Source organism: Peromyscus leucopus, chromosome 14 (assembly GCF_004664715.2).
Source record: "Peromyscus leucopus breed LL Stock chromosome 14, UCI_PerLeu_2.1, whole genome shotgun sequence".
Classification (NCBI taxonomy): Eukaryota; Metazoa; Chordata; class Mammalia; order Rodentia; family Cricetidae; genus Peromyscus; species Peromyscus leucopus.
The window spans coordinates 87,190,999-87,202,186 of record NC_051075.1 but is presented as its reverse complement, the minus strand read 5'-3'; the positions used below and the strand labels follow the sequence as shown (position 1 = coordinate 87,202,186).

The following is an 11,188-nucleotide window of genomic DNA, read 5'->3' as shown; positions in this document are numbered from 1 at the left end:
CCATCTGAAGAGATACAGTTCAAGTCACATGCCCATGCATTAATTCGACATCCAATATTTGGAGTGTTTCATCAAGAAAATTATAGAAAATAACTAATATAAACAGGAACACAACAAAGCCAAATTTCTAAATAGGAAAAAAAAATAAGGTGTTGATAGTCAAGTATCTTCTAATCTGAGACATAATTTTTCTGGTTGAATAAAATCATATTTGTGGTCAATTCTACTTTCATATATTATTAATTTGAGACAAGAAGCTTAGACGCATGGAAACAAAAAAAAATCATTAAAAACGGCATGCGCCAATGGGAAGTCCTCGTCCTCAGATGTTCTCTTCTTGGGGTAGCTGGTAGGGAGCAAGTGATGTCCTGAGCATTGTTGCTGACATGGGCACAGCCATGTCAAGGACCCCAGTGCCTCAGTCCAATGGAAGTGACAAAGCCTTCACTGGGTGAGGCTCACAGAAAGGTGAAGCCTTCCACCAGTCCAAGTGGGAATGTCGACACCCTGTGTAGAAAATGTCCATAATAACTTTCTTCTCCTAGGATATGTACAGTTGAAGACTGCTCCCAGACAGAAACTACTCCTACTGAGATTAGCTAAGCATACCTCCTGGTTTGATTGTTTATAATAATCCCGCCTCACTTCCTTGTTTATCTATATATGATAATCCTGACTTCTTGTTCAGCTGTATAAATAAACATGTTGAGCTTCTGCAGCTGCCAACTTTTCCATCAGAAAGCCCAGACAGACGGTTCCCAGCTTTTCTGTGTCTGTGGGTTAAGGTAAGTCACAAATTCAACGCACTAGTGGATTACTCTCCAGTGAGTGTCTGTCTCACTTTGGATCATATTCTGCTGGGTAAATTTACCCTAGGTTTGACTCTAAGGTTTGATATACTGGTATTGTCTTTCCTTGTTCTTCTTTAAGTTTTCTCCTTATTTGGGATTATTAGAAACATAGAACATTTTATTTTCCTTCATTTCTACCTTCTTTTCTTTTTTTTTTTTTTTTTTGACAGTTTTGCCATGTAGCTTTGGCTGTTCTTGAATCCTCCTGACTGTCTTCCAAGTGATGGGAAATTTTAAAAAAGCATAATCTAAGCATGGAAGTCAAATGGGAAAAATATTTCCAATATTGTTTTCCATTTGAATAGCATGATGTATATGTACCTACTGAATCATGGTGATATCTTTTAAAAAGAGATGCTCAGCATCTGGCATTCTAAACTTTAGAGTGTGTTGCTTGTGTTTTAACACCCATGAGAAATACTGCCAGTGCCTGTTCATGTTGCTTTGTCTGTGCTAGTTCAGCAAATATAGGCTGGATATTCAACAAGCCAGGCCTGCTATTCTTTGCTTATGGTTTTTTCTTGATGCTGGATCTATTTTCCCTACCTTTGCCAGGCAATAAAGAGACCCCAAATTATCCTTCAGCTAAAGAATTAATTAATTAAGGTAGAAAGACCCATCCTTGAATGTGGGCAACACCAATTCCTGGGCTGGACCCTGGGCTGAATGTGAAAACAAAACCAAACAAACAACAAAAGATGAGAACTTGGATGCAGGTATTCTTTGCTGTCTGTTCCTGACTGGCTGGCTACCATGTGAGCAGCTCCCTCAATATTTTGTGGCTGTGAGTTCCCCACCATGATGGACTGGAATCTAGAAATAAACCCTTTCTTCCCTAAATGTCTTTTGTCTGGGTATTACTTCTTTCTTTACAAGGTACAGTTGGTTCTGACAGATTTAGCCTGTCAGTACATGTTTTGCTTACTGCCCCCTCCCTGCTTAGCATTCATTTCAAGACCCAAACAAATTATGTGTTGTAGCGACTGTTTCTAAAGCATGCCAGCATAACAAGACAAATCAAACTATTTCTCAACCTTCTACAGAATGAGAAACAACACCAATAAGGTGAATCATGTAAATTCTTTGAGGGAGGAAAAAACAAGCGAATAGATACTTGTGATAAAACTATAATGATTCATGACCAACATAACTGCAGACATGTTTATGTGTCTGTGTCGGGGTAGGGGTGTATATTCACATGCCTTGCATTCTCTCATTCTCAGCATGATTGGCTTATCTAATCAAAGTACCTTTGTGTGCACAACATAAAAATCCCTACAATGAAAATAAGATTATGAGTACCCAGAAAGTTAGACCGTGCCTATTCTACCATTCCATCATGATCAGCTATGTTCATGACCAGCTTTGCTCTCCTATCTAGATGCCAGTGAATTACAAAAAGAGTATGTCTTTATTTTGATTTCTCTGAATACAGAGAACTGGAATCAAAATTAATGCTAATCTAGCTTACTTTTTACAGTCTCAAGCAGTAAACTATGAAGTATTTATGACAAAAAAAATGCATTTATTTTTTATGACTCTTAACATCATGCTGTTTTTGTTTTCAGGGGTTAGTTTTCTATGTACAAATTTATGGTTAACTTTATGATAAAGATTGCACAAAGTGTACTAGCTTTTCTAAATAGGTATGTTTGTATCAAGACAATCTTTTTGTAGCCTTTAAGCTTTTCCTTGCTTACTATTGTCTCCATCTCAGAGACCAATACACAGTACTGAAGTAGTTGTTTATATGGAGTTACTCTTCTTTTGAGATAAAACTACAAGCAAAATTTAGATAAAATAAAAGGAAACAAAATATTAGCTTATTGAGAGAATAATTGATAATTAATTTCTTCTGCATCCAGCAAAACATAAGCAATGTTTACACTAAGAAAACATTATTTGTTGAAATGAAAATCATAGAGCTGGGACACTGGTGAGTTTGCTTTTTGTTGTCTAATGGATTCCTCAGCACAGGTTAAGTTCGTACGACTTCTATAAAAGATTGATAGGAAAATGAAAACTAATCCTGTCACACTGTGAACAATTAAAATCAAATGGACCACCATCATGAAAACAAAATAATAACGCTGGGGGAACTTTAATGACATTTAGACACTCTTTCTTTTATTAGTATTTCAATATACTCAGTAATATAAAGAGAACAAAAGATTAGATCCTGGAGTAAAACAGGAAAAAAGAATGTTCTAACACACACAACAAAAATGCAACACTTCCATTGACACAGAGAGTCTTACATTGCTAAAATTTGATTTAATCAGTTACCTAAATGCATGACCTTATGGGAATTTGAGAGCTATGGATCATCTGAACTTGTCAGTTGGCCCCACGCTGCGATAATCAATTTTTCAATGTCAGACTCATTTACTCCTCGAAGAATCCTAAAATAGCCATTCTCTCCCCACGACTTTCCCCAGGAATTGGCAGCAATCTGCAAGAGAAACAAAAATAAGAAAAATGTTGAGTATTATACTTTGATATTTTTAATCCTTTCTACAAAACCAGAAAAATACTATTTAGTTTTAAATAGCCTTTGACTTTTACAGATGGTAATGATGAAGCACATAATTTTCTGGATAGTGATCAGGGAACTTTATTACTTATATCATGTTAATATCCTCATGTGTCTTCACTGGCAAGAGCCAGAACTGACATGTCTTCAAATGTGATGGTACATTTGAATTGTAGACTTGACATAATATACAATCACCAGAGATGGGATTCTCACTGGGGAATTCTGTAGATTAAGTTATTTTAGTAGCATGCCTATAAGGAATTTTCTTAATTTGATTAATTGAGATAGAAAGATCCATCCCCGAATACAGGCAGCATCATTTCCTGGGCTGGACCCTGGGCTAAATGAGAAAAACAAAAAAGCAAGATGAGAACTAGCATGCAGGTATTTCTTGCTCTCTATTCTTGACTAGCTACGATGTGAACAGCTCTCTCAATGTTTGGGAAGCTGTGACTTCCCCAACATGATGAACTGGAATCTAGAAATTAGAGCTGAAATAAACCTTGTCTTCCCTAAATGACTTTTGTCCCGGCATTTTGTCACATCAAATGGAAAAGAAAGTATGACACAGATGCATGGGTTATGACCTATTCTTGTGTTAAACACCAGAAAACCCCAAATACATGATATATCATTCTGTGTTCAAGGGAGTTATAATCTAATGAATTGTGATCAGCAAAAGTTAAATGCTAAGGTGGATATAGTCATAGAGTGTTATTGAGGTCACCCTAGCTGCATCACATTTATTTGCTTGGCTTAGGAAAGGTGTAGACTGGCTATGTGAAATGCATAGGGAAGGCTATGCAGAAACTGACCAAACTCTCAATGTAGAGAGATGCTGTAGCAGAGGGAAGCAGCAAAACCCATAAACACTAAGCATGAAGCAGCATAAGGGAGTTTATTGAAGTAATTAAATTGTTAAAATTCTTGTTAGGTAGCTCACCCTGGCAAAAAACCTTCAATTCATCATAGGGTACATACCAGTATGGAACTCACTAAGACTTTCCTCCCTAGAACTAGCACTATAGATACGAGCCACCAAGTCTGGTGACTAAATCACTGCTTTCAGTTATGTAATCTAATGAAGGCAGAGAAAATAAAGTATCTGAGAAAGTAAAATCAGCAGGAATTAGAAGCTTTTCCTTTATTCTTTTTATTTTTAAACTCTGAGGATGATTAGAGAGCTGAGATGGGTCCAGAATAACTCCTAGATCTAAAGCTTGAGTGAGTAAGTACATTGTGAAGCAAAAAACGCTAATGGAGTGTGCAGAGAATGCCATAAAGGCAGAAGAGGCACATGGAGTGCTGTGGATATCACTCTATGTAAATAAACACTGATGGCAATGACCAGGCAGGAGGTAGGTGGACAAGGAAGAGAGAATTCTGGGAAGCGGAAGGCTGGGGGAGAGAGACACTGCAGCCACCGCCAGGAGAAGCAACATGTAGACTCTGGTAAGCCACCAGCCATGTGGCAAGGTATAGATTTATAGAAATGGGTTAATTTAAGATAAAAGAACAGTTAGCAAGAAGCCTGCCACGGCCATACAGTTTATAAGTGATATAAGCGTCTGAGTGATTATTTTATAAGTGGATTGTGGGACTGCGGGGCTTGGGGAACCTGGAGAGAAGCCCTCCAGCTACATGGAGGGAATTAGTTGACCACAACTAAATGCGGTAGACTAGCTCCATAAATTAGAGACTTCATAACAACAGCTGCCGTGCTTGGCTTCCATTCACCCTTGCTGGGACTAAGATGGAAAAATCATCTTGAGTGTGATCTACACTGATATTCCCAAGGCATATGGTGTTGCATTCAGTTTCCTCCATTTTCTCCTATGAGAATAGACTCCCTCAGCTTCAGAAATTGTCATGACAACATCAGTTTTCAAAAACATCCAATTATCATCAGCATTTCTTATTTTAGATTTGGCTTTTTGCCTCCTCAATCATCCCTGACACCTGAAAGGAGCACTCTCAAAGATGGGTCTGAAATCACAAATTCAGTATATCTCCTCAAAGTTGAAATGGACTTTGAATAGCTGGAAATGAGACAGCGGTAAAATGTGTGTCTTTGCAACTAGGAGCTAAACAAAATTCCAATTCCCAAATTTTGTAGTCAGTTCCAATAGATGAACATGTTGGAAAATAATTTATATATATATATATATATATGTGTGTGTGTGTGTGTGTGTGTGTGTGAGAGAGAGAGAGAGAGAGAGAGAAAGAGAGAGAGAGAGAGAGAGAGAGAGATAACATGTATTCCCAAAGACAGAAAAATCAAATAAAATTAATCTGAAATGAAAAATATTTTAGGAACATTATTATTTTTCATAGTGAAACTATGATATTTGTAGCATTGTACCTATTTTCATCTGACTAAAGATTATTTCCATGTCATTTTATCTTTGGTGAATCTGGGAAGAACATGTAAAATTTGTTAAAAAGATGCAAATTCATAAGCCAATGAATGTTGTGATGGCTAATCTTGGTTGTCAGCCTGACTACATCTGGAATCAACTCAAACCCAAACAGCTGGGTACACCTGTGGGGGATTTTCCTGAGTGAATCATTTGAAGTGGGAACACACGCCCTAAATCCGGGACCCACCCCCCTTCCAGTGAGGCTCAGGCTAAAGGACATGGAAGAAGGAAGCTTCTCCTTTTGTTTCTCTGTGCTCACTCTCCTGTCGGGTTTCTCTATCTTCTTGCTGAGGCATTCCTTCACTGACTTTAGAACCTTCCCCAGTATCCCAACTAGACAAAGGCTGCAGCTGCAGCTGTCTAGAAATCTTTTGGGTCTCTACCACAAGATTGGGACTGCTGAGATTAACATAGAGTCCATTCAAACTACTCTTCATTTTTTCTTAACTTTGTCACAAAGGGGGCAAGAATCTTGGGGAATATATTAAATTCAGCCTACCACAAAATCCATTCATGGTCTAAATGTTAGTAAATTAGAAATAAAGTGGGCCTTTCGCTATCTTACACAATTTATCTTCAAGAAATCCACACCAACACCAAAGTTAGTTTTAAAGTATTAAAAGCATTCCTTTTATCCTTATAGAACAAAGCATGGGCATTCTTTATTATCACACCCATCAATATTTCAGTGGAGGTTCCTTAGGTTTCATTTAATGAAAGGAAAGAAATATGAAAAATGTATAATAAGAAATATAATTAATATACACAAGAGACATGATTCTATATATGAGACCCTAATACTTTACCAGAATATTTTAAGAGCTCATAAATATTTCCATTAAACTTGTGGGATACAAAATTAACATATAAATAGCAGAAGCCTTTCTGTATACCAATTATAAAGACGTTGAGAAAGAAGTCAGAGAAATAATCCCATACACAATAGCAAAAATAAAACAAATGCACAAACAACAACGACAACAACAAAATACCTGGAATCAACCTAACCAAGAAAGTGAAAAATGTCTAATGAAAAATATAAAAAAGTGAAGGAACTGAAAAGGACACTAGAAAATGGAAATGCATTCTCATAGATTGGAAAAGTTAATCTTGTGAAAACGGCTATTCTACTAAGGGACATCTACAGATTCAACACAACCATGATCAAAATTTCAATGCCATTCTTCACATAAATAGAAACAGATAAAAATAGCCGGCATTGGTAAAATCATAATAGATATGAGATCAACATAATAGGATTAAGGATATATATATATATATATATCCCTATAACCACAGACTTTTTACAATGATACCAAAATAATATAAAATGCATATAAAAATATATAAAAAATGCAGACTATAGAAATGGTATCTTCAACAGTTTCATGAAAACTGGATATACATGTGGAAGAATGAAATTAGATCCTCAATTTTGGCATTGTTATCCTGGTTTGTAGAACTTCTCCTTACTGTATAGTCATAAAAGGATTTAATGTAACACTGGCTTTACTTGTTGTTTAAATGTCTGGGAATATTGACAAGACTGCCCACCCCAAGTTTCCTTGTGAGGGTGTTGTAATGCAGTCAGCTTTGTAAAAATCTTCCAAGTGCCGGGTGGTGGTGGCACATGCCTTTAATCCCAGAACTCAGGAGGCAGAGGCAGGCGGATCTCTGTGAGTTCTAGGCTAGCCTGGTCTACAAAGCGAGTTCCAAAGAAAAGCGCAAAGCTATACACAGAAACCCTGTCTGGACAAGTTCTCAGCCTTTCTACTTTCTTCCTGATGAAGCTTTCTTTTCCCACAAATGTATACATTTCATATTGGATAATTAACAATGTATCTATTTCCATAACTTTTCCTAATATTCTCTTAATTAACTGATTAATATGCATTTGGTGCTTAGCAGTTTTACTTTCAATATGGATTATTTTGTTTCCATCTTAGCGTTTCAGAAATTATTTTTCAAAAATTTATTTTCCTAAGTTTACATGTGCTTTCTTTCTTTTTTTTTTTTTAAATTAATTTGGGGCCTTGTCTTTGTAAATTTTCATTTTTTGTTGAGTATGAGTTTCTCAGCTAATTGAAATACTGCTTCAACTTTTTTTTTTTTTTTTTTTTTTTTGAGACAGGGCTTCTCTGTGTAGCTTTGGAACGTCTCCTAAAACTCACTCTGTAGGCCCGGCCGGCCTCGAACTCACAGAGATCCACCTGCCTCTGCTTCCTGAGTGCTGGGATTAAAGGCATATGCCACAACTGCCCAGCTTGTTTCAACATCTTAAAATTGTATTTGAAATTTCTTTTATGATTTTATATTAAGTTTTATAATGCTTTAAATACATAACATTTCTAACATGGTATATTCTATATAATTTCCATCTTATGTATTCATCAAACTTGCCATGCATCTTGGCAATTTAGGTAAATATATAAGGAGCTTTCTAATAATTATCTAGAGTACAAAGCCATCAAGCAGTGTACCTAGTCAACATCCATACTTAGATATTACTGGTTTTTCCTATGAGATACTGAGTTAGAGATTAACATTTATTCATTTTTGTAATTTTAGCTTTCCATTTTAAAAACTTCATTTTTTCAGTTTTAACTTGTATGGATATGCCTTATTTTACTTCTGCTTTGAAGAAAACTGTCAGTAACTGAAGATTTTAGGGAGGCAGACACATCATCAGCATCCTTCTGTCATCTTTGTTTCACTGAGCAACTTAGTAATGTCATTAGGTGGCTTTTCACTTTCTACTTTGTTTTTGTATTTAAAGACCAGTGGTTTGCCTTAAGGTCAATTTTGATGCTTTTATTTATTTTTAAATTAAAATGTGATTACATCACTTCTCTTTCCATTTCCTCCCTCTAAACCATCCCATATTCCTCTCTACTTTCTCAAATCTGTGGGCATCTTTTTCCTTGGATTATTCTTGTTATATAATATTATGGAACATGTATAATTAAAAATTATCTTTTTTTCTGCTATTGATAAGGAAATTCCTCTGTACAGTTTTCTTGATTTCTCCTAAATAGAGTTTATGGAGATTTCTAAAACTTTGTTTAGTATCCTCCATTTTTGGAAAACTGGTCGTTATGGGGTGAAATAGAAATTCTGCCATTGTTTTTCTCTCTTTCCCTTGCAGGAATATAACTATACGATCATATACTGTTTCCACCTTTCTCTGCACATGTTCTGGTGGATTTGTTTGATGTTTTTTTCATTTCATTCAATTATCCTCTGTATATTATAATGCATTCATTTTGTTGAACTTCATTTCCAATCATTAATTACTATATCCACTCCATTTCAATATGGGGCTTGAAGCACTAGGTAGAAAAATAAGATTAGAGCAGAAAATTAAAGTGATACAAGCAGGAAAAGAAGTCATGTTATCATTATTTGCAGATGATATAACATTATGCATAAGAGAACCCCGAAATTCCTTCAGAATACTTGTAGAAATGATCAACCCTTTCAGTAAATTGACAAAATATGAGGTCAAACTACAAAAATCAGTAGCTTTTCTAGACATCAACAACAAATACAAAGACAAAGACATCACAGACCCACCCCCATTTCACAATAAGCCCAGAGAAAATAAAATATCTAGTAGTAAACCTAATCAAGTAGGTTAAAGACCTTTATGGTGAAAACTAAATCTCTGAAGAGATTGAGGAAAATACTAGAAAAATTAAAGACTTCCAATGCATTGATAGAATTAATATTATGAAAATAACCATTCTGTCAAAAGCTATTTCCAGATTCAATACAATTCCACTCTCAATCCTCATTTCATTCTTCACAGGAATAGAAAAAAGACCTAAAATTCAGATGGGGTCATAAAAGACTCCATATATCTGAAACAATTCTAGCAAAATGAACAATGTTAATGAAATTAACATTCCAGATTTCAAGACATATTATTAGAGCGGTAGTAATAAAACAGTCTGGTATTGGCTCAGAAAACAGACATGTTGACCAATAGAACAAAACAGGAAATCTAAACATTGGTACACATAACTACAACCAAAGTTGACCAAGATGACAAACAAAGTTGACAAAGATGCTAAAAACATATGCTGGAGAAAAGAGTTTCTTCGATAAACAGTGTTGTGAAAACTAGATGTCCACTTGTAGAAGAATTAAATTAGACCTGTATCAATCAACCTGCACAAAAATTAACCCCAAATGGACCAAAGACTTCAATATGAAACCTGAAAATGCTGAAAGAAAATATAAGAAATACCCCACAAGACATAGGTGTAAGAAAGGACTTTCTGAGTAAGACTTCATTTGTTTAGGAATTAAGGAAAGTGGAAACTCAAAACTAAAAGTTTTCTGTATGAATTAAAATTTTCAATTTTTTTACAGATTGATTTCTTCAATTTTTACTAAGTATTTTATAGTGGCTATTTTAAGGCCTACTTACTAGGTATCATTTGTTAATTATATTGAAAGCTTTCTTCTATTGAGTATTGGTGGTATGGAATTCCATTCTGTATGCTGTGAATGTGTGTTGCTCTGATTGGCTGATAAATAAAATGCTGATTGGCCAGTAGCCAGGCAGGAAGTATAGGCAAGATAAGCAGACAAGGAGAATTCTGGGAAGAGGAAAGCTGAGTCAGGAGATGCCAGCCCACAGTACAGGGAACAGCATTTAATGGCACACAGGTAAAGCCATGGAAAACATGACAACATACAGATTAACAGAAATGGGCTGAGTTTAAGTGTAAGAGCTAGTCAATAGAAAGCCTGAGCTAGCCGGGCGTTGGTGGCGCACGCCTTTAATCCCAGCACTCGGAAGGCAGAGCAAGGCGGATCTCTGTGAGTTCGAGCCAGCCTGGCTACAAGTACTCCAGAAAGCGCAAACTACACAGAAAAACCTGTCTCGAAAAACAAAAAAAAAAAAAAAAAAAAAAAAAAAGAAAGCCTGAGCTAATGGCCAAGCAGTTTTAATTAATATAAGCCTCTGTGTGTTTACTTGGGTCTGAGCAGCTGCAGACTGGGTGGGACACATATAAACTTATAGCTACCTATTGGTTATAATTTTTCTTATTCATCTAAATTTTTAGTGTGTGCTAGATTTTTATGCTAATTGCAAACACTGGTATTATATTTATTTTCCACCAAGGGTTAATCCTTTCTTTATATAGGAAAATATGCTAAGGTACTGATCATTTCAGCATTGTAAAACTTAAGTTGTTCAGAGATGGAGGTTTTATCAAACTCAATCTATATGTGGTTTCAAGTATTCAAAGACAATCAGTTGCAAAGGATCCTGAGATCCTGAAAAATTTGTCTGGATTTTCCACCTCTTCTTTGATTGATAGCTTTGTTTCAGTGCTCTGTAATTATTTCATGGGAGGAAATAGATGTAA

The 11,188-nt window shown here is 35.7% G+C and overlaps 1 protein-coding gene across 2 annotated transcripts in view; it reads right to left on the bottom strand.

The window, feature by feature from the left end:
• Positions 1-2,956: 2,956 nt before the first annotated feature.
• Positions 2,957-11,188, bottom strand: part of Tinag (tubulointerstitial nephritis antigen) — a 110,070-nt gene continuing 101,838 nt past the window's right edge. For both annotated transcript variants that reach the window (XM_028864907.2, XM_028864916.2), the window contains exon 11: positions 2,957-3,303. In XM_028864907.2, the coding sequence (XP_028720740.1) occupies positions 3,169-3,303 (135 nt within the window). In that variant the 3' untranslated portion in view covers positions 2,957-3,168. The remainder of the gene's footprint in view (positions 3,304-11,188) is intronic.